This window comes from Barbatula barbatula, assembly GCF_947034865.1.
Source record: "Barbatula barbatula genome assembly, chromosome: 6".
Taxonomy (NCBI): Eukaryota; Metazoa; Chordata; class Actinopteri; order Cypriniformes; family Nemacheilidae; genus Barbatula; species Barbatula barbatula.
The window spans coordinates 17726939-17751865 of NC_136765.1; the positions used below are offsets into that span (position 1 = coordinate 17726939).

Below are 24927 nucleotides of genomic sequence, written 5' to 3' on the forward strand. Positions count from 1 at the left end.
ACTGATATATTTTAAGATATTTCTGGGCAAGTTATATTCCGTTAAGACAGGTCACACATTCCTCCATAAATATTTGAACAGCTAAGTATCAAAATGTATTTGAGTTACAGTTTTATAATGGATCTTGTCTTAAAGTGCACACTCTCAGTTTTATTTGGAGTGTATTCACATCCAGATTAGTTGAAGGCTTTATGAATTACAGCTCTTTCATATGAAGCTCCCCCCTTTTTCAAAGGGACCAAACGTAATTGGACAGTTGGCAATTATTTGGCCGCACTTAATGTTCCTGGCATCTTTCTGATGGATTTGTTGAGTTTTTGAAATCTAGCTATGGTTGCACTTCCATGGAGATCTTCCTGTATTTCTAGTTTTGACTGCAAATGTCACATCCATTACACTGGAATTGCCCAAGTGGTCTGAATCATGTTGAATGTATGTTTGAGTTTCTAACCCTTCAACTATAATTCCTATATCTTTCCCAATTTTCAGTGTTTTCCTTCATGTTCCAATCTGGGATTTTGCAACGTTTTGAATGTTTAGGATGGAATCACACTGTGATGGAGAGTTTCCCATCAGTATGTGGGTTTATATACTCATCAGATTCTTGCAAACAGATTCTGGGAAAACTACGCAGCTGTGAAAAGACAAAACACAGTAACTGCAGATTTTGTCAATTATTTGTTTTTTTACAGACAAGTTTGGCTCAAATATCCTCTCAGGTTTGTGTAAATCGTCCCTAAATTCCATTAAATGGTACCTTCTATCATGCACTAGGGTTGGCAAAAATGTATAAAACATTATTCAATGTCTTTCTTTTTTTTAGTTTGGGTCAACTGTATTCTTTACATAGCATGCAAATGAAAAATATGTTCCTAAAATACGTTATTGCTTTTTGCAGCAGTATTAAAATTCAAAATGCAAATTAATGGTATGCAAAAAATCAGCATGACAGTACTAGACTGAAAAAGAGAAAAAGCTGAAAACAGAAAAAGCATGTTGTAAATCCATCAAACTTTAACGCAATAAGAGCTAATTAGACCTACATGAAAGTCTTTTCACGACAAATTATAACATCAATAATCTCAGTATAATCTCTGTTATTTTCTAAAACTTTAAACTAAGGAAAGATTAAACCTACAAATCTTATGGCAGAAACTTAATTCAATCACATTTCTGTCAGATGTGCCTGGGCTGGTTGTAACATCATGAGCATTCAACCCCATTTAAAATATGTTAACTGTTGACAGCCTGTCCCAGTGCTTATCACGCTTTCGTGAAACCTTATATTAAAACGACTACATAAAAAGCGGCTACAAATTATCCGTGATAAGGAGATCTTTTTAATAGTCAGCGTAATAAAGAGCCATAAATTATTTACAGTGGCAAAAGCATCAGTAACAAACCATAAAATGATCAAACGCAGTAATAACAAAATCAAACCATCACACCTTTATTTAATAATACACCAGACAATACAAGGTGCTTCACCGGGCAGCCCTATATTTCTCATATCAATAAAAAGAGCAGAACCTCATGAACAGTATCATCTAACCTTCTCTGAGGTTACAGATAATAACTTTCAGATCTGAGCCTTTATTAATGCTATAAAAGCAGGTGCGTGAATCATATTGAAGTAATTTGCCTTTAAACTCACAATGAGGATAACATCCTGTATTCAAAGAAACTTCTCAGCAAAAAACTGGTTGTTCAGGTATTATTAGAAAGCTTTCATAAATCGTGGCTTATAAATGAATCATGTCGGCAGACATACAAAATACAAATGAGTCCATATGATGAACTAGAAGGTGTGAATGAGTGAGCGGTTTCTGCTTTATCTCTGTTATTGGGTCATTTCTCTTGGCACATTCTTGCAGCATGAGTCTGTCTGCAGATAGGAACATGCAAAGCTTCAAGGTGCTAAGCAGAGAGCTTTTTGAGACAAAAAGGGGGATAAGTGAGGACAGTGATTGCAATGTCCTCCAGCATGTTTCGTCAGGCTTCTAAAACTAAAGTTACAAAGACAAAATAGGTTCAAACCCGTTGTTCAAGAATTATGCGGAGATCAGGGATTTATTTAATTTTAAGGGAAAAATACAAAGATACAATTCTGCCATTATTTACTCATACTCTTTATTTTTGAGACACGGATGACTTTCTTCTGCATAACACAAAAGAAGATCTTTTAAATAACGTTGGTAAGAGTTCATCAGCGGTACACATTAACTTGCATTGGTTTGGTGCCTATACGATAGAAGTGACTGGGTACCACGAATGTTCAGTTACTAACATTCTTCGAAATATCTTCTTGTGTGTATTACAATAGAAAGAAAGTCATACAGGTTTAAAATAACAACAGAGTTATGATAAGAGAATTTTCATTTTTGGATGAACTATCCCTTTAACAAAATAAAGCAAGTACAAACACATAACTGAATGATTCCTTGAAAAAAAAAGATTCTGGAAAAACCAAGCTAGAACAAGGCAAAGCCAGGTTTGTAGCATGCTGTTTATTTTTCATGTCGCCTTGGCAGCATCGAACCTTAATGGGGTAGCTTTAATCGTTTATCGTGCCACATTTGGAAAGGAAACACATTTTAACAATAACCAAATGCACAGCGCACAAGAAGTAGAAATGGCAATAGAAAGCTGACTATGAATGAATGCACAGACGATGAAAACTCTAAACTCATGCTTATTCTGAGTGGAACAAATGTTTTCTATTTCAGCTTTACAAAACCGATCTGTGCCACACATGCAGATGTTGGCCAACCGCAGTGAGTCATCCATCGCTCACTGTTCGTCCAGCACTTTCCAATGTGTGCCAGTTTCAAAGTGAGTCAATGGTTACAATTACTTTCTGCTGAGTTACAATCCATGTAAGATCTACACCATGTCACACAAAGCACACTGAAATTACATTCTCCTCCAGTTACATAAATGGGTCTCAAATTTGGTGTGTGTGCATGTGAAGTATCTTTCTATGGCTTTATTATGTTAGCATGTTTGTGTCTTAGCTTCTAGCAGGTTCTCTGTACTAACCAACCCCCACCTGCCTGCAACAAACACACACACACTTACACCCTGCCTTCAGGCAACTTTAACCGTGAAGCTCAAAGCAGGACTTTTCTCCTTCCTAACTGATTGGTGTTAGCACACAGCTTTCAGTTTTAGTCTTGCTGAAAACATCAGATTCTTGAGTCAGTATCCATTCTGAAACAGCTACAGTATTGCCATGTATTGTATTGGATGAGTTGGTTATTCAGTTGAATGCAGTTCAATCGAAAATCAATTCCCATTCGGAATCGAAAGGTTAGGAATCGAAAAGCATTCGACGTGTTTCCTTTGATGCCTGTGTGTATATTGTCAGACTGTCAGAATGAAAATTAACCATCTTTTTTACTATAGTAAGCATAGTTTAACTATAGTTTTTGCAGAAAAGAAAAGGAAGCACACATTTACCATAGTTTCATTATAGTAACTAAAGTTTAACTATGATGTAGTTAAACTATTATAATATAAATTGCAATTAATCAGACAAAACATGATTGCTTTTTGTATATATACAGAAAATGGTACATCAAAATATTTTGTTTGCAAACCAGTCAATATGCAGGCTAAATGACATTACAGGTTGTTTATCTAAGTGTTTTACTTTAGCTGTGGAATCGATAAGCGGAATCGCTAAAATTCAAACAATACCCAACCCTAGTCATGCAAGTGATTTGCAAGTTTTTGTCTCACTGAACTGAGTGAAGCTTTTCCAATAATAATATCCTCCCTTAACCTGGACATCCTGAACGCACATCTGTTTTTTTCCCTGCAAGTTTATACTAATTTAACACTGACTATACAAATTAGTTGGTAACACTCAATAAACTGTCAGTTCATAATAAGCTGCCAAAGTAAATATAATTACTATAAACAGATCTAAACATAGACAAAGTACAGTAGGTGTTTTGATCATATTTCCGCTGTAATGTTTTTTTTTCATAGGCTGTGCCTCCTGCCCACAACAACAAGAAATTCTTGCCAGTCTTCTTTATTTCTAGTCAGCGACAGCCTTACTTACTTTAATATTTGTCTATCACAAATAATACTTGTCGAATCTATAAACCAATTCAAACTAGACCGACATTCACTCTCTGTCTTTAACCAGATGAAAGGTGGGAAATATGACATCATTTGTTTTAATATCAGCATGCTTTTTCAAGATCCAATAGAAAACAAACTTTCACAATCCTAACAGCACAAGGTGTTTAGGTAGCATGTCAGGAACTGGTTCTGTGATGAGCACAACAGTAGCAGGAATCTGGTCTGGTGACAGAAAGGCTTGTGATGACTCTCCATCTCCCTTTCTGGACAATGTCCTGTCCATTCATTTAATCACACATTACCTTGTCATGTGTGACAAAATTTAGTTTAATGGGTTTGTGCGGTCGGTAAGGGCCGATTGTACACACAGTCATGTTTTTATCTTAAAAGTGCAGTCAAGATGCAATGTATTTAGAAATTGTAAAACTGGACGTTTTACACATTATTTCTTAGACTGTTTCCAAAACAGCAGATTTGTTGACTCACGCATTGTTCTCTATCTATCGAACGTCGTATAGTTTGCTATATCCAAAAAGAGAAAACTGGTGTATTCAACAACAGCTCCAGGAAATATCACACACTTTGCATATAGTTATATGTGTCACTTCCCAAATGAAAAGGAAGAATCAGATTTTTATTCGGCTTTCAAAAAACCTTTATGAATATGGCTTGGATTGTGGTTGAACACATAAGGCTTTTTTTCTGTTTAGCCCACTGAATGGTTCGATTCCGATACAGAAAAAAACAGGACCTGTATGAACTAAATGAATTAGTTTAACGAAATACTAATTAAAAAATGCTTTGTGCAGAAATTGTTAATTAATAACAATAATTACATAATGTCAGTAATTTCTGGTCCTGTGCAACATGTTTCTGCAGTATAATATGACACGGTCTTTAATTCTGCTGAATGGTTGAAAAGTACATCACAGAAATAAGCTGTTTTGCTGAAACCTTGCAATGTCCAAATTCGCTGTTTTTCAGGAAATTAAAAACACTGTATTCTTTAAATGATTAAATACTATATTGTCAAAGATGACTTTCATATCAGTTAGACATTTGCAAAACCCAGTGACAAACATTAAAGGTGACTGAAAAACATAAAAATCACAAAATATGGAGATACAAGGTTTCAGAAGGACAGGAGCGATATGATAGATTTCGTTATTATACTTGCACTGGGGTCAAAACTACAAGAAACATATGAAAATCCAAACAAAAGCCACTTCTAGACCATCTCTGACACACTGGAAACTGATTAAAGACAACACAGAAAACAAATAGCAGAAAGGAGCTAGAGCGAGTGAAGTGTAAACTAGTCAATCAAGCACAAAGTCTCCTCCTGAAAATACATAAGCTTTGTCTATTAAAAACCCCACATCAAATCAAACAAAGACCGTCCTTATATGTGATTACACAAGATGGAAAAACATCAACAATGGAAATATAATGAATGTTGCTTGTCTACTTTTAGAGTCATACCTGTAGAAGTTCAAGAAAGCTGAATCTCCATAATCACACTGAAGTTGTGGGATTGTTTTTTGAAGTGAGAGGTGGGTCACATTTTTTTTTATCTGTCAATCAGATGCTTGTCCAGTGGTGCGCTTTCTGTCTTATGCAGAAAGATAAGACAAGCCCCTAAAAGCAGCTTCTCTTAACCAAGTGGATGTTGAACCAAAACAAGTGATCGCCACATCATTACAAACTTAATAGCGCATTTTTAACTTGTGCTATGCCACATTATCCTAAAATAGCTAAAATAGATGTCATTCACTTGTATGCAGGGGCGGATTGGCCATCTGGCGTTCCGGGCGATGTCCCGGTGGACCCCTATCTTTTGGGCCGGACGGATGCTTCGGCCGCTCAGATGGGTGTATTATAAATGCAAATACAAAAGACACGTACGCACCAAACAATCGACAGAATTAACCATGCAACCCCTCCGTTAGACAGACCAGAGCATGCACAACCACCTTCAGCCCCCCCCCCTCCCGTCGATAAAACTGATGGAGGGCCGAATTTTCATCCCAGTCCAGCCCTGTAGGGTTATTTATTCACTTATTAATCTTTGTTCCCACATTAGAATAATAGTAAAACAACTGAATTATTATGTGAATAACACTAAAATTAAATAAAATGTTATATATCATCATTTCTAGTGTAGTGCTTCTTTGTCATGAATTTCTCAGAATATTTTCCCTCTTTTTTACCCAAGTCATCCATTTGTAACATTTTTCCGAAATAAAACTGTTGCTTTGAAATGAAATAATGCAGTTGAACAAGTATATACAATTTTCAAATGTTAACAAAAGAAATTTCAGACATTTGTATGCATATGTTATATGCATATGTGCTTAAAATGCATGAAATTACTTTTGTAAACATATATATATATATAATTGTAAATCATTTTTCAAATGCATAAAAAGATTTCACCCAAACGACCCTCTTAAATGGTAGCTCTCTCCTATGCACCTGTCAATAACGTGTGAAAGGGTGTGTGAATAAGATCATTGTCTTCTCTTTTACTACCTAGTGGCAAATTCACAAGAAATGTGGGTGAAGGAGCATAAGGCACGAGTCAAACACTCACATGCTGTATACGGAGTCCGCATCTCCGATACTGTTAAGAAACGTATCCCCTTTCTCCTTAGACTTCTTTCTGGACCGCAGACTTGGGAAACGTATCTTCTTCTTTTTCTCGACGGGGCTGGTGGGCAGCGAAACCGGGTAAAACTGCGCATCTCCGGGGCTACGGAGCTCAGGGCTCGACGGCAAAGTCGTGGACGCGAATCTCCCACTCTCGCGCTGATCTTCTTGTCTATCACTTCTGTCAGCATCCCTGCATTCCTTATCAGAAGACTTTGACTTCCCAAACAGCTTTTTTATTTTAAATCCCTTTGATACGCTCATGGTCGAGTACTTTTGTGACGGGAAGAATTCCTGTCAGTCCAATGTAAACGGTTAATTTTGATCAAGTGTAAATGCGTGCCCTGCGTTAGGCGCTCGCTTGGAATTCCCTGTTTCCTTTAGGCGCTAATGAAGCGCATAAAGGCGTTTTAAGGCGGAGTTTGTCTTTCAACTTCATTCTCCTCAGGACAAATTATTAACCATGGTTTACTTCAGTTACCGTAGTTTAACAATTATATTTGTTGTAAAAAAACACAATACCACACATTTACCGATGTCTAACTAGTATATATTTTTAGTAAAAGAACTATAATACAAAACTATAATACAAAAACCATGGTACAGTTCAACGCCTTAGCTAACTTATAAACTTTATTTTAAAAACGAAAACGACGTTGATTACGGAAAATGTAGAAATCTAGGCTATTTCCAGATATTTGTAGAGGATTTTAAATCAAATCTGCAATGTTTTGGGATAAAAGTTTGAAGAAAAATGGTTATAGCGTCCCGTGGTGGAAACACACATGACTACAGTTGAGTAAAACTAGGGAGATGTACGAGCCCGCAGCACCACACGCTTCAGGACACCCGATCCAGACCAGCAGTCTCAGGCAGGACATTTTCTGGTTTAGCGCAGATCGTTCTTCCAACAGTAGTTGGAGCAAATGTTCTTATTTTCTCATATTTTTGAGCGACTTATGTAAAACATCTGAAAACGCTAACCTAGATTTTTATGTAGTTATATTTGCACAGTGCTTTTAATTTAACTAGATATAATATTTACTTAGTGTTCGTAATATCTACAAAATCAACATGTGTTCATTTTGAAACAAACCATTGGGCACTAGACTTTCAATGTCAAATATACATTATTTTTCCGATAAATAGAAAATAAAGTCTTATATGAACAAACATTTCAACAAAACACACTCAAACAGAACATATTTTAAAAAGTTTAATAGATGTATAGTATATACATAATTTCAACGGAAATGATAAACACTTGGAAATTAAGACTCTTAAAAAAAAGAATTAACTTGTGTTTTACACAATTATAACACGTGCACATAATAGTTGCAATAAACGCCTTACTTATTATATACATACATTTTTCACAACAAAAACTGGACAGAACTCACCCTGGTTTCCGCCATGTCCGAAAAGGCATGGTGATGACACCGGCCCGCCCCTTCCGCCTTGAGACTGGTGGTCTGGATCGTGTCTTAAAGAGAGGCTGCGGTCCTGCAGCTGGATTCAAGTGGGATGTTCGGTATTTAAACCAATATAGATAGCGAAGAGAATCTAAAAAACACGTGTCATTTCTTTTACAATTCTGATCTTTTATATTAGTTAAGAGAACTGCTATGGCACGTAATGCTTTTTACTTGAGCAAAACAGTGACTCTACTTCCACTGAATGCTGAATATTGGATGGAATTGTCTTTTGATAATCTTACACAAAGTTACAGTTCATATTTAATTGACATTAGATTGTATTCTGTTGTTTATTTGCGCTTCAATTCCTTGTGATCAAGCAATAGCTATCAGAGCCTCTGCAATACTGACATGGAGCCCCTAGGGGTCACTAACTTACTGCAAGTCACCTCTAGAGAAGTGGTCTTCAATAAGGGGGCTGTGGTCACAGCTGACTTCCAAGGGGGCCTCAAGATGACTAATTATTTAAAATGAAGACAATGATCACTAAAATACAAAAAAATCAAGATATGTCTTCTTATTTGTTCATTCCAGTTAATGTCTGTAAAATGTATTATTTGGTAGAAGGGGGCCTTAGAATTTTATTGAGCACAGTGGGATGCATTGAAGTCAAAAAGGTTGAGGAACCCCTGCTCTAGAGTGTATACCAAAATAAACAAACTGCAAATATGTCATAGCTGCCAGCAGTTTATTTAATGAGAGTGCGATGGCATATGGCAAACATGCAGAATTTTATAGTTAAATGTCAAACCGGTTTCTGGTCTTCACGCGCACCCAAAGGTTCATACAGAAAGCTACAAAGAGCACATTCAGTTTTTCAGAGCTACACAAAGCTAAAAGAGCACGGAGGGAGCAAAAAATCCTTCAAAGGCACAGTTTTGAAATAAAAAAAACATGAATATAGAAAATCCCTCTGGTGTTGCTCTGGTCTAAATCTAATAATAATGTGCTCTGCTCTGAACTGTGTAGGCTACAAAATTACATCTGAATGCATCTTCCCTGTTTAGTGGCCCAGCACAAGCAGAAGATGAGAATTCGGAAACAAGCCCCATTGAAAGTTACAACACAACTTTGGTGTTTTTGTTCCCACAGGATATAAACTTGCTTCTGCCAACAGATTTAACCATTTTTCCTTTGCATTTTTACTTTTATAATGTCAAGACTGACTTTTTGTCTTTATATATATTTATTGAATCCAAGTTGTATGCTGAATGATACACGATTATGCTACCTTGAGAAAATGTATAAGGCCAGAGGTGTTGTTTTACAAATCACTGTCATTCTGTTACATTCAGGTCTTAAATGTAGAACATTTACACATTTATGTCTGAAAAAACGAAAACATATTTACAAAATTATTGCGGGAAAACATGCCAACCAATTTTTCGTCTTTTTAAATCTTTGGCCAAATTAGAAACATAACATGTATTAACATAAAGCAGAATTTCACTCGGAGCCTTTAATTAAACTTTCTAGTAGTTATGCGATAAAGCCCTTTCACCACCTATTCAGAAATTCATTAGTTAGTCTTTCTAGCATCACATCTTTATTAAAAACAACTCGTACCCTTTCAATGTGATAAAAATCACAACCCCTCTTCAATGTGATGTCCCAGTCTACATTAACCTTAACCATATCCTGCTTTGCTGCTAGTTAAACTGTTAAAGTCACTTCGTGTGAAGTGCAAGGGATGTAGTTTTCCTTCCAGAGCTACACAGGTTTACTCCCATTAGAATGGTGCAGCACTCAGTTAAATAAACGATGTGAATAAGCGTGAATAAGGCGGATCTATAGTATATCTATAGTCTGTTAAAGAGGTCTGTCCTTCATCAGAAGAACACAGGTGCTACAAACCGTCATGTAAATGACCACGTCTGCCATTTATCAATGTGTAGGATATGAACTTCATTTAAACGTTGACACTGACATCAACCTAATCTGATATGCACTTCATTTCAAACTTCCTTCAAGAGTCTTCTAAGACATATTTGGGTTCAGGTGCTACATCCCCCTCTGAAAATAAACACTGGAGCTTTTAACACTGTTCATTTAAATTGAACAAAAAATCTTCTTACCTACTTTTATCTAAATTCATTATAAAACAACTTGGCTGGCGAACCCACTCTGTTATTGCTACATAGCGTGGGTGAAAATATTAGATAAGTGTGTGTGCACACAGTAGTAGCCATTGATACACTATCAGTATCTGCCATATAAAGATTCCAATAATAATGTGACAGCAAATTAAATATCCTACAGAAATGTAACGAAGGGGTGGGGAGGGAGAAAACATGCATTGAGTATTTACTCTAAATAACAAGAGAAAAGAAAAAAAAGAGTCCGGAGTTTTTCTCTCTCTCTCTCGTGTGATTAACAGTCCCAACGTGGAGGAATGGGGCAAGTTGAGCCATTATTTGACAAGCCGTTTAGCGACATCAGCATAGGCGATCTCGATTTCCTTGTCACTGGGGCATGTGTTGGTGAACTCCTCACGCTTGTAGGCGTTGTTTAAGTACCTCCAGATGCCCGTCGTGTCTTTGGGGATTTCGAAGCCTCTGTATTTCTTTGCCACCACCTGCAAACCAAGAAAGAATTGGTGGGCTGTAACTATGACAACCATCACAGTGCGTTTTAACAATGAATCTTAATTCTAGTAAGTTTATGTAATAGTGCGAATTATTAAAATAGTAAAATTACCATAAGGATCATTTGAAGCACAAAATGTTTGCATTTGGTCGGAGTGTAACCGTATCATCCGTTACCTTTACAATGTGGAGTTTAGGCAGCAGGTTGCAATCCGCCAGTGTCATGTCATCGCCGTCCAGAAATTTGCGTGTTGAGGCCTTCACCTCCTCCATGCTGTTGTGGTCGATCTCGTCCGGCAGTGGAGAACACAGGTAGTCATCCAACTTTTGCAAGGTCTTCAGCAGTCCTCTTTCTAATGCTGGAGGCCAACACCAGTTTGGAGTTAGTTATCATTTAATATATAAATATACTACACACACACACGCACGCACGCAGCCGCAGAACAAATTACTCTTCCAAACATAAATTCGGCATTTTGATGTGCATTGTGGGAATCTTCTGCTTACCCTCATTGGCATCAGGTTTAGAGTTCTTGATAAAGGCGGAGAACTTGGCGAATATATCCATCCCTGCAGTGTTGGATTCTGGATGTCGGGCACCGAGTTTGGAGTATCTGAGAGCACAGAAACAATTAAATTAACGTTTGATGGCGTGTTGACAGATGTGGGGTGCGGAACAAAGAGACAAACATACACGCTCTTTAACTCACTTTGGAGGGCAGAGGACATCCTCTAGGAACTCTTCGATCTTGTTGACATCTGTCTTGACCTCTCCATTGTATGTAATGAAGGGCGGGTGGGTTCCTGGGGCCAGATTCTGCAGGTCTGCTGGTTTTCTATAACAGATGAAAACTATTTGAAATGCAACATTAAAGCATAACTTTTTTATTTTTATTTAAAAATAATTCATTGATTAAAGGAAAAGTGACCCCATAATAAGAGATCCACGAGAACGCTCTCTAGGAATGTATTGACCTTTATAACAGGAAACCAGGATGGCCAAAAGCAATGTTTAATATTTTTTGGTGTAAATACAGGAATGTGTGACAATAAGGTTCCTACAAGGGTCAAAAACACAGCTTTTGGTTTTTAAAGGCATTCAAAGTCTAAATCTAAAGAAGCAAGTGATATGTCTTCATGAAATTTATATAAAGCAATTTCTGCACTAAACTGACAAATTTTTTACCCTCTTCCTTAAAATCAAATACATTCCTGTATTGGAATCTGATTGAATACACACACAAATTGAAAAGATTTGACGACAAAACATCTATACATTAAAAATGTAGCAGATAGAGAATAAAGCAGCTTAGAGGTCACAGGCAACAAGACCTGCAGCAACACATAAAAGCACATTTGGGTTCAGAAACAATATCTCCCATGAGGCCTTGCAGACAGGAACAATCTGATCTTACCAACTTCAACAACAGGAAATGACCTCACACTATTGGCATGAACACAAGGAGCACCCATTCACTCAAAGTGGCACGAAAGGGTAAGATGGAGGAAAGGAGGGAATAGGGCGAAGCAAGCAAGCTTAATAAAAACAGACAGAGGGTGAGAATCATATAAACTTGACTTCAAGCAGTAGTTTAACTACATGCATGTCATTGACGCAGTTTACCATTCCAGGACTGTTTCCTGGGCATCAGGGCCCATATGTATAAAGCTACTCAGTGTTTTTTTTTAAGGATTTGCAGCTTTGGTCTTTTCTTTATATAGCCTAGAGCTGTGAGTGTAATAGGATGTGATTGACACTTAAGTCAAATTTCAAGACTACTCTTAAGAAGCAGTTTTTTTAGAAGTTTTATACATACGGGCCCAAGTGTCTTAGAGGACTCTAGATAGGAATTTGCATATGTGTGAATAAGTGTAACATGTATTTCATTATACTCCGAGAAATCACATTTACACACATAACACACAATTATCCAGACTGCTGAAAAAACAAGATCTATATGAAGATCAATTCTGGAATAGTCTTCGACAGTGTCCTTCGTAGCCTGCATTCTGCAGATCACAAAAGATAATTGGCATTCACTTGCATCGGTTTTGTTTCCATGCAATAGAAACAAATTGGTCTCGGTGCTGTTCGGTTATCATTCTTTAAAATATATTTTATATTCTGTAGAAGAAAGTCATAGAGGTTTTAAATGACCAGAAGGTGAGCCAATGTCTACAGAATTTTCCCTTTAAATATTTGGGCTTAAAAAAACATGCTGTCACATACTAGTACACAAACACTCATTTGAGACAGCTGTGAATCTCAGTAAATGTTTTCATATACTTCATAATTACAATAACCGGTAACTGTAGCATTTTATTAGCTCACAAATATCCGTGATGACCATAACACGCACATACCTCTTCAGGTCCACCGTGGTGACATTAAAGACCACACCCTTCAGCCACAGGATCATGAAGAGACGCTGAGAAAACGGACAGTTCCCGATACTCTCTCCATCACTCCCGGCCTGGAAAGGAGTGGAAAAAATACATTATTAGAAATGTATTAGAGTTCACCAGTACAGTCATCATTGCAATACGTTCACCAAAACCATGTTAAATTCCAGCAGTGAATATTTTAAAACCACAAAAAAACATTATCATACAGCCATGTAGCATCTGCATTTTTGTTGGTCAGAGACAAAAAGGGCAAGCTGAACCCTGGCTTAAATCATGTCTGACACTTCCAAAACAAGGATTGTGATAGCCCTGTCAAACGTCCTGAACATTTAAAGACTAACCTGGCTTAAACATTCACTTACATTATATAACTTAATGTGTAATCTAAATAAATCCCTGCCAATGTGAATCCATAAACTTTTTCTGTCACATCCCAAGAGCGCATGTGCGTGATTTTTCTTTTAAAAGTCATGAATTCCATAGTGGAGATATCACCAAGTGCCTATGAGGCCTCGCTCCTCCTCATCTCCGCCGAACACCAGACTCTGTGTGATTCAACACACAGCAGGCCTTCATGTCCATCTGTCACTCCCTCACACATCTCCAGAAATAATAAACTTATGACTCAGACACCAGAGAATTTCAGTCAGACATTCAGTAGCCTGTGCAAGTTACATATGCAAACTGATCACAGATCTCTCTAGTTTTCAGACTCTCAAAAAGTTGGATCCTGTGTGCAGACACAAAGTTCCTCCTACCAGACAATATTGGCTACAAGCTTATTCTTTGACAAATAATAAGTTTGATAAAACTCAAATAAGAGCAGCTATCATTGAATCAACATTTTTCTGTCACCATGTATTGTACTTGTTGTCGGGTTTCGTTTGTTGAAATGAATCCAGCAGCCCAGGCTGTATGGACCACTAAAGAATAGAGACTTTGTTCTAGAGAGCTAATTCTCCATCTCTCTGTCGTCCAGGCACCCTGCTGCTGGTATCTCTTTTTCGCACTCGCTCTCATTCCCGGGTGAACAAAAGGTTTACATCTGTTTGGTTCTCATTGTGGCAGGTCTGTCTGTTTACGGAGCATCCGATTTTAGTGGTTTCTCTTTTGCACTGTTGGGTTGCAAACATGACCAAATGTGTGGCCTGTTTAAATACAATAACTCATATACTGAGTCAACACCTGAAACAACTACGATCACATTCAGAATCAGAGACTCAGATCTAAATACTCTAGTCTAGATGATTCAGTAACTAGTGATTCACAATGCCCAATGAAAAATTCGCTGTAGGAGACATCAGTGGCAGAATGGGAACAGGGAATCTCATAGAAGAACGGTTTCTATAGAGACACACGGAAGCGGTGTCTCCCCTGTAAAGTTAAGTCTATCGGGGCTGCTTGACAATAGACCACACAAAATAACCTGTTTCACAAACTCACAGTTAAGAGATGGAACACTAGATAGGAAAGATTGGAGCTTTGAAAGAGGAAATTATTTAAACCAAAGCTTAATTCAACTGCCCGAGATCTTCCACAAAGTTTACTTCATATTATTTAAAGGTCCAGTGTGTTATTTTTTGGAGGATCTATTGACAGAAATGCAGTATATAATATACGTAACTGTGTTCAGAGGTGTATTTTTTTTGTAAATACGCTATCGCCTTTGCCAAAGAAGCAAAAACGTGATGAAATCTTAGTCCTGTGTCAGCCACTGTAGGGCTTTAAAAGGGAGAGGTGGAGTGAGCCGTTGTTTGCAATTCACAATATCACCTCTAGATGCTGTTATATTTCATACACTGGACCTTTAATTCTTGATATGTACATCCAAAATGTATATGACCACTGTATGTCTTAATTATGCACAGATATGAATATGCACATATTCAGATGCCCTGTACTGAACATCCAAATAAAAAAAGATCTCAGAACCCAAAGCTCAGACAGATGTTCTCATGGAAAATCTAATTATGTCGTTCTGAATACAACTGTACCATTGCACACTGCTATTATTTTTATATATAGCAAGGTAACAAGACTAGAGAAAAAGGGTGACAAAAAGCAATCAGCAACAGGTGGGCTTTCAGAAACTCCGGGAGTCTCTTCTCTTTACACCCCCCCCCCCAATCTACCCCAACCCCCTTTGAGTTTTTCCTACTCCTTCCGTCACTTGCTTTCTCACCTCCCCCATCACAGGCCTCTGTGAAAAGAGGAACAGAATCTGTTCCAGAAATGTTGGGCTTGGAGTGTTGTGTGTGAGGGTTTTATTTAGGCTTTGTGACGATGTCTGAGAGCAAGCATTTCCTCCAAGACAGCTGCACTCACACACAGATAAACACACATCTAGTCTGTTACATTAAAAAGCATTTTATCAGACAATAATAACCCACAGATACACAACCCACACTAAAACTTATGGCAACATGATTTTGTTCACTTAAACAACACCGGTCCAGAGGATATGCTGTTGTGAGATGGCTGAATGAAGATCTTTAGGTGGAAATGGACACTAGCTGTGTGTTTGCATCAGTTCTTTCCATAAAATTTACAATACAATTCTCTCCATTCACACCCACAGAAACATATGGACAACTCTCTAAACACAAACAGAGCCCTTTTGTTCAACACCTCTTAAAACACACCGGGTGCATCAAAAAGAAAAGAGAAAAAACAGATGGCAGTTTGTGTGAGTGAGATGCAAAACCTCCACAAGGCATAGGTCATACATCAAAACTACTTTTAAAAAACAAAAAGTTACCAAATTCATTTCTCAACAGATTTAAACGGATTAAAGACACGGACTAAACAATTTTGCACTTTACACCCTTTCTAATGTCTCTTTAGTGTTCCTGGTCACTATCTACACGCTAATATGATTTCAGATGTAATTAAATCACAGTATGTAGGATGTGAAGTATCACAGATGTCTGTGAAGGGTCTCCTAATAAACCTCATTCAACACTGTCACAGACAGATGAAGGATTTCTCAAAAGAAGACCCATGCATAAACACACACACACACACACACACACACTCTCATCTGGTTACACACACATCTGTTTTTTAATCCCTGTGGGAACAGTCCATAGACGTAATGATATTTATACTGTACAAACTGCATATTTTATCCTGCATATTTAACTTTTTGCATTTTTAGATTACAAAATATATATTTTTCTGTACGATTTATAAGTTTTTTTGCAGATGGGGACCTCAATTTTGGACCCCAAGGTGACTGGAGTCCCCATAAGTTAGTGTGCATTCAGGTTTAAGTCCCCACTGGGATATAAAAAAAAACACGCACACAGAGCCGTCCAGTGGAGACAGTGAGTCATAATACATTGGCTGGTGAGTGTATAAAGGTCTCCATCTCATCTGCAGTCACTGACAGTGATCTCATTGCTTCTAGTGCTAAGACAACATCACACAAGGCCATTCAATCCTAAAATATGAAGGTGGAGACACACACACACACAGACGCACACAAATGCACGTGCGCACTCGCGCACACACACGAGTGATGTAGATGAACAGAAACACTACTTATAAGTCTCGACATTTCTTTCAGCCTTTCCTTATCCGGACACATTTTGAAAGCTCAGATGTGTGTGTGAAGGTGGGGCCTGGGTGGATTTTGGTTGGAGTGCCCACTGGGCTAAATTTAGCTTAAACAGCCAAACTCTTCACAATCACAATGTGCTCATTCTCAAGTTCCTCGACTAGAGTGCACAGTCTAGCTGCAGGATTGCCTTATAAGGGAGAGAACGAGGGAAGGAGAAACAGAAGGAAAGAGAGCGAGAGAGGGATACCCCATCCCATGGGAATCCTTTTGAAAGGTTGGGGTAAACATCTTATGGACAAACCGAGGATACAGACAGCCATGAGAAAAGATTCAAGCTTTTCTGAGTATGCTCCATTGAGCAAGTGCCGAATGAACATGTTTGGCACATACACACTGCCTTTAAGTAATAGTTCACCCCGAAATGAAAATTGTGTCACCATTTACACCCTTGTGTAACTTCAAACCTGTAGATATGAATCGGGAACAATTGGGTTTCGTATTTACCAACATTCTTCAGAATACCTACTTTTGTTAGTAAGTCATAGAGGGTTAATAATGACTGAATGCATTAATGACAAAGTGCAAATATTTCCAGAATATTCCTCTTGGGATCTGATACAAAAGCAGACCCCAGACTGATGACTCACGTCCAGACTTCAGGCTACCATTGGTCAACAGCACACTCACTCTTACACACACAGTCGTGCATGACCTACACTACTGGTTACACAATGTTGCACCAGCTGAATAAACAAGTGTTTTTCAAGTGAACAAAAAAAACATGGATGTCGCTTTGTTCAGAAAAGAAATCCAATGAGATCCATGCTGACTTTCGACAGCCAGTCATACATTAAGGCAAGAATTTTCTATTTTATCCAACACAGGAAAACCGAAGAACTGGACCATTTCTTCTGGCATAAGAAAAGACACGTTGGCATTAAAATCTCTCTCCCTTTCAAATTTGCCTACATTTAAATTTAAAATGAAATTCAAATCTTGATGACACAGGTGTAATCGTCCTGTGTGCTCCAATGACATTACAATGGAACAATGACATAACTAAACAGTCCTGTCCAATCCCAGCAAGGCAACCACAGAGTCAGACAGTAGACCTCCAGAAGACCATGAAATAGGATAAAAGTGGGTTGTTAAAAACAATTTTAAAGGGCAATGTGTCATTTTAGGAGGCTCTATATTGACAGAACAGCATATAATATACATAACTAACTTTGTCTTCTGGCATGTATAAAGATCTTACATAATGAAACGTTATGCATTATTACCTTAGAATGAGCTATTTCTATCTGCAAACAACGCGGGTTCCCTCACATGGAATTTGGCATGGAGGTTCTACAGCGACCCTGAACGGACAAACTGCTCTACAGAACCCGTTTTGAAAATACTTTATCGCCTTCGGCAAATAAGCAAATAACATCTTAGTCCTGTCAGCCATCGTAGTGCTTTAAATTCCATAGACTAGACCTTGTTGACAATAAACCTGAAATTACACAGTATCTTTACTCAAGCTCTATGAATGACTTATGCATGGGTATCAAATCAATGTGTCCAGTCCTACAACATCAGGTTACACAGCCACACAGGTGTGTGGTTTGTAAATGACTGGACTGGAAATTGCAACCATTACCACTACCACCAAAAAAACCCTAAGTGAAATCAAAATAGATATACTGGAAGTCAAATTGAAAAGGGATTTGAGTTTCACTATCCTTCACTGTTTCACTAACTAAGGTCAATTCACACTAATTTTTTTATTCTGCGATCATTTACCTACCCTCGAGTATAAATGTATTTGTTCTGATGAACATATTTGGAGGAATGCTTGTGACAAAACCATTTGGCCACCATTGACTACGATAGTAGGAATAATTACTATGGTAGTCAAAAGTGAATTTTATACAGATTTGGAACAACTAAAGCCTCTTCAAAGTTCTCAAACAAACAAGCTTGTATCAATGCTACATTTCTATACATTGTAAACAAGAACACTTCAATTTACCTTTTGCAAGCAGTTTGATTGACAAACGATCTGACCAATCATAACCCCTGACCAATCGTACGTGCCCCCGTGACTGACCGCCATTTTGTCCGACAAACAAACCAGTATGACAAACCTGGCATAGAAGAGCTATGGTGAATCATATAAAAAAATTGCTTTTTAATTATTGTAAAAGTACAGCGTTTGTTTTATTTAACACAAATAAAGATTTGAGACACTGATGGACTGTTATTCTTTTCAGTATTAAACCATCTAAGAGTTTACTTTCGTTTTCACAAAGAAGGATCATCGGCCGACCAAAACCCTTCCCGAATTCCTCCCGCTCTAAAATAGCCATTACTACAAATTTCGGAGTAAATATAAACACATATATATATACCCTCCATATTTACGTTAGCTAGCTATGCATCGATTTGTTTGACAGTAGTAGACTACAGCATCGCGCAAGTTTAGAATTATCGAAATGTTATTAATTGCTGGTGTGATAATTGCAAATATAGGTATAATTATCGTTACAGTTTCTCAAATCCTGAATGTATCTCTCGAATGCATATTTCAGACATTTTTGTCTGAAATCATTGTGTGATTTTTCCAGAAATTCTTCACAATTTCCCCAGAGTGTGCACAAATTTACACTGGGACCACATGGGTGACACCGAAAGTTTGTCGGACATAGCCACAGGAATGAAGGGGGCGGGGTTTTGGGACGGGTTAATTGGACTGATCAACGGAACAATTTAAAAGAACTAAAGTGTTGGCCTGAAGTGAACCCTAAGATGCAGTCATTTACTTGCTGTTTATATTCACCATAATAGCTCAGTACCCTGAGAAGACTGCAATGCAGGTTGGAGTTCCGATATAAAGGGTCTGTAAATGCTGCTGGCTGGGGGATGGGGGATGGTAGAAAAGTAAGACTTGCCCTTCAGACAATGCCGTAAGGACACATCTCTAGAATTGCTGGCACTGTTGCAGCCAAAACCCAACAAGCCAAGAATGTGTCCTTGTGCGTCTACTCTAATATTCCTTCAAGAACACCCACAAACACACAAACTTAGTCTAATCACCAGAATTTCAAGCCAAGTAAACAAACAGTGTTTCCCAACCAAATCGCTGGAGACATTTAAAGGAGACAAAAAGGTTCATACTTGGCAGCTGATCAGAAGCCGAATTGCCCGTTTGATGCAATCTGACCGCTATCTTGGGTTAAAAATATAGACAGCTGTGAGAGATAAAAGGAAACTCCAAAGCTCCAGCATCTCACAAGCATCAAAAACCACCAGACCCACTGGTGTTCCTCTCTGATATGTAAACCTGTTTTACACACCGGTTGCTGTGATGCTGTGGTTTACACTAAAGGATTTGCGCTCTCTTTGCTTACCTATACATTTCACAATACAAAGGTTACTTAGAAAATATAAAAAGGTCAAACTATATCTCTTAACTTTATAAACCAGGAGGATTAAAGTATAACTCTGCACTGTAACTTTGTAACACTGTGCAGTGAACAAAATGCTTGCATCAGCTCGAATTCAAAACAGAAACAAAGCACCCTAAACAATAATTCATCGAAACAGCCAATGAAAACAGAGCAAGGGTTACTGCAGGTTGCTTCATCAGCACCTAGACCCAAAAAGCATGTGAGGGTGTCTTGTATCCTCTAAATATCCCAAGTGTCACATGATCTGCCTCGAAGAACAAGCTGCAGGCAAATGGGCTCCTTATGTACATGAAGGTGGAGTACTGAGCAGATCATAAATGGACTGTTTGTCATGGTAAAGAGATAACTAAACAACATTGAAATCTGTCAGCCATAAAGGGTTGCAAGATATATGCACCATTACGATTTCTTAAATTTATGGATCACAATACATGCAATAATTGAATGTTTTTAAAGCTTCAAAAAGTTCTCTTGATGCAGATAGCATGCAGACTGCAGAGAAAAGCAGCAATGCTACCAATACGCATTATGGTATTGCATACTTAGCAAGTCGAATTTTTCTTCTGAAAAAATAACCTATATTTAGGCTATACATTTGTTTTTATTAATGGTGATGCTTTAAGAAACAAGTTTGAATCATTGAATTGTTAAACTCATTCCTGGATGTCAAATCCTTCGTCAGATTAAATAAGGGAGGAATCGAAACTGATATATGCAAGAGCGGGTTCGCTACTGCTGCATCACCCTCTAGAGAAATCACAGCAATTTAACAAACACCGATCTCAAACCGCGGAGTCAGATTTCTCAATCTCAAATCCTTTAAACATTATGAATAGACAAAAAATTGCCCCAGAACAACAATCACCAAGCACTTTCTGATCAAATTCACCTGCACAGGAGGTGTATTTGGACTCCTATCGTCCTATAAGAGCCCATAATGTTACTGGCTACTGCTTTGTTATAATCTAAACATGCCCGCGGTACAGTCGGCCAGCAGGTGTGGCTGTGCGGGGGGGGTGTCGGGGGGTAGATGTCTGCATTATCAGCAGCTAGCAGGGGCAAGGTTTGCCTGGTTTCTATGGCAACAAAGGGGCTGGTCCTGTTGTGATGATGTGCAGTACAGAAAGGTGGAACAAAGCAGCAATACATGCATGCTGTTAATTATGAATGAGAGCGAAATAAAACAAGAGAAAGGGAGAGAGAGGTCACCATTATCTTTCTATTGCAGTATGTGTCATCTTTAAAACAAATCTAATGAAAGACTCTTTACCTAGCTACATCGGCTCAGTAAGATATCATCAGCTGACTGAGGATGACCTGTGATCTTTCCACACACTGTTTGAAATCAAAGCCACTTCAACAGGAGAACCGTTTTAAACATAATTGTACTGCTTCCGGATGCTGAGTTCACTTCTAACAGCTGTGGGAAACAGTGAGGTTGGTATGAGTTATTCTCAGCTTAAATATATCACACATGCACTGTGATACAATCATTTCTTGATGGACAATTTTGAAGAAAGTTTGTAACTGAACAGGACTGGCACCCATTCACTTCTATTGTAACACAAAACCAAAGCAAGTGAATGGGGATCAACTATCAACATGCTTCAAAAGATCATCTTTTGAGTTTTGCGAAGGAAAGGAAGTCATACAGGTTTGAAATGACAAAAGGGTGACTAAATGATGACAGAATTATTATTTTTGGGTGAACTATCACTTTAAGTCATTTGAATTGTAAAAGCGATATGCGCATATTTAATACAAAAATGCGTCCTCCTATCCCAGCTAACATGGAAAAATCCACCTGAAGCTTGCTTGTGGATTTATTTGCAAGTTTAAACACTGTAGAAAACTACGAAGTATTCGAATCATCCTGAAATAACAAATTCCTGAAACAATGTGGGAAAATTATCCTTAACCTGGAAAGAGGAAGACTATTTAAATTTGGCAAATTTCAAACAAAGAAATTACAGACTGCGCCTTTAAGTCTGAAGCTGTCTCAATGTATTTCCAGATCATTTCATCGGAAGGAGGTGACCCATTGAACAGGCATAAACATTACCTTCCATCGTGTCAAAAGCTGCAGTAATGTTCACTGAATTATTAATCACACTCCATTAAATACAGTCGAGTCATCCTTTAATTAAAACCTCAGGAATCATAAACGCCTGGTCAGCATTTTCACATGACACCCAAAGTCCACAGTGCCATCCTGCACCAGCACTTCTGTGAGCATGAGGTTACACGCCTCCAAACAGAACTGGGATCTCAAACCTTCACCATTAGAAAGCCCCCTCCTTTCCTCTTTCTGCAATTCACTCCCCTCCTCTGCTCCCTTTCTCTCTTTCAGTCCAGGAGTTTTCCCGCTCTGCCAGCCAGAAGGCCTTTTGGGGGAGAGCGAAGAGAAGAGAAGAAAAGCAAGGCAAAGACAGACCGCAGGGTTCCCAGCAGAGGAGAGGAATTCGCATAATTCCTGTTTGATTGCTCAGAGATGGACAGGATTTACAGGCTAACATTCTCTAAATAAACTATATAATAAAATAATTCTTATTTACACTGACTGCGAAGTGTTCAGTCTTGAGACCAAACACTTCCATGCAGCAAACATTTCAATTAAGAAACTGGATTCAAATGCGTTCGCTGGTACAAAATAAAAATAGTTGTTTATCACATTAAACGTCACTAGATTATTCGGGAATCTAAATATGAAACGCTGTCCAGTAGATCATGAAACAATAAAAGGCTCGTTACGTGCATGCAAACACATTGAATACACAATAAAAAGGTCATGTTGCCTTATAAAGGTTTCTTGAACCTACATTGGACTCTATTACCATCGTTTGATCAAAGTCTGCATTACTTTGTATCCTAGACCGGACGGATTTCCTGCAGTACGTCTGAACTCCAGATTTGCATTGTCGTCTCCCATCCCACCTCGAGCCGCTCCTCGTGCATCCCTGTGTTTTTAGTGCCTTTAGTTCGGACGTAAACCCCTTTGACGCTTCACGTCTGTTGTATAACATCACGTGAATGTTTATAAAATTGCAAGTAATCAGATGGGAGCGACATTGACTGATATCGGGACTACGCCTCCACCCATCTGACATTCACGTGGATAACCACTGTCATCGTTCGCTCTTATAGTAAAATACCGATTCTTTCACATTTACAACATTTCTACACATTTAACGGGGTCAAATGGTCGCGTTGACTTCATGTTTAATGCTAAGATTGACTAAATATGACATATTATTTGATTAAGTGTTACACATGATTTGACGAAGTTGTCTCTAGCGTTAAATTTCGAATAAAACCAATACCCTGTAGTTAATTAATTAAATGTGACAATATAAAAAAATCGCATAAACAGAAAGCAAATGTAATCCTGTTAACCATTTCTTAAACGATTGGCGTTCTTTGTCTTACCTTCACAAAAAGCTCAATGACGGCTTCGTTATCCCCCTTTATACCGTTCTGAGGTACCGAGAGAGACATCCCGAACTTTTGCTTTTACGTAGACCTGTATTTCTTCACCTTGGCAAAGTTTTCCAGCACTCTCTTTCAACGCCACACTCTTTCCCGAGCGCGAATAATAAAACTGCTGCTTCTCCAAAAGCAAACCGAGAAAGACCGTTAAAACCGAAAACCTGCTTCTCTCCTCAAACCGAGAAACGAGCTTTTCCACGAGGTCCAGAAACACGCCGATGAGGGCGACCCGATAAAATCCGCTACGTTTCCTCCTCTGCTGCTCTCAGGATGGCGACGACGAGGGAAAAAATTCAACGGGAGTATTTGAGGCACTGATGTCATGCGCAGAATGAACAGAACGGGAGCGAGCGAACGAGTGCGGCGCGCACACAACTGAACCGAAGACCAACCCGCGCGCAGCATATTTAAGCGTTTGCGCTCGAAACGTTCATCGTGATATTGTGAATACGTCTCGTTCCTTATGAAAATGTAACCATTTGGATTAACTGTGGTATTTGTTGTAAAATCTTGGTAACCAGTAATATAATATTGTTTCAGGGCAGAAACCAGGTTCTTTCCCGTAAATTAGCACGTTACACTCGCTAACAAGAAAACGTTGCTATACCTTTGATGTTAAAATGATCCCTAACAATTGTGTAAAAATGTAGATAATCTCTTTAGTTATGGTACATGGCGAAAACAACGGTTGTCAAAGGTTTGTGCAACACAAAACCGACTGCTTTGATCCCAAAAATAGATGCATATTAAATATAGAAACAACTACTAGGCAAGGATTCAATTTAATCTGAATGGTTATCTGATCAAATGATCAATAAAACAGCAGGATACTACTGTAAACATGTTATTTCTTTGAATACCTAATAAAATAAAGCTCATTAAATAAAGATGTGGAGGTTTTCTGTAGTTCTTTTAAATTATAATTTCTATTTAAGTTAACACACATTGTGAGGAAAATTTGGATGATTTTGGCACCTTAGTCCCTTCTAGAAACCAATATATAGTTACGTACTGCTGGGAAAGAGCAAATGTATCCAGTTTTAAAACGATCTGTTTCTGGATCCGCTGTTTTCCGTAAGATCACTGTTAATGAAGTTCTCTATCGCATGGTTTAAACTCAGGGCATAGTCCTTCCCTCATCATGTTTATTTCTTAAACACGTATGTATTCCCTTGACATCCTGTGGCCACTTAAGCAGGTGGCACTTTAAAACAACA

The 24927-nt window shown here is 38.2% G+C and overlaps 2 protein-coding genes across 3 annotated transcripts in view; both read right to left on the bottom strand.

The window, feature by feature from the left end:
- crybg1a (crystallin beta-gamma domain containing 1a) overlaps positions 1-7148 on the bottom strand; it is a 39422-nt gene extending 32274 nt beyond the window's left edge. Inside the window, exon 1 of the mRNA XM_079458833.1 lies at positions 6686-7148. Coding sequence (XP_079314959.1) covers positions 6686-7005 — 320 coding nt within the window. The 5' untranslated portion in view covers positions 7006-7148. The remainder of the gene's footprint in view (positions 1-6685) is intronic.
- Positions 7149-8883: 1735 nt separating this feature from the next.
- Positions 8884-24910, bottom strand: clic4 (chloride intracellular channel 4). Of its 2 annotated transcripts, none has more exons than XM_079458302.1 (6): positions 24723-24910; positions 13166-13275; positions 11512-11637; positions 11309-11415; positions 10979-11160; positions 8884-10791 (listed from the first exon to the last, which is right to left on the bottom strand). In XM_079458302.1, the coding sequence occupies exons 2-6, from the start codon at positions 13219-13221 to the stop codon at positions 10627-10629; spliced, it is 636 nt and encodes a 211-aa protein (XP_079314428.1). In that variant the 5' UTR covers positions 13222-13275; positions 24723-24910; the 3' UTR covers positions 8884-10626. The 2 variants fall into 2 exon arrangements, with proteins under 2 accessions (XP_079314428.1, XP_079314427.1); XM_079458301.1 differs by lacking the exon at positions 24723-24910 and adding an exon at positions 23651-24092.
- Between the last annotated feature and the right edge of the window lie 17 nt (positions 24911-24927).

What these genes read in the sequence shown, in the direction of transcription:
- clic4 (XM_079458301.1), bottom strand. Translation starts at nt 23,719, where the DNA reads ATGTCTCTCTCGGTACCTCAGAACGGTATAAAGGGGGATAACGAAGCC. An exon ending in ACCACGGTGGACCTGAAGAG is followed by an intron (nt 11,638 to 13,165) that starts GTATGTGCGTGT and finishes CATCTGTTATAG; the next exon opens with AAAACCAGCAGACCTGCAGA. An exon ending in GATGTCCTCTGCCCTCCAAA is followed by an intron (nt 11,416 to 11,511) that starts GTGAGTTAAAGA and finishes CTGTGCTCTCAG; the next exon opens with ATACTCCAAACTCGGTGCCC.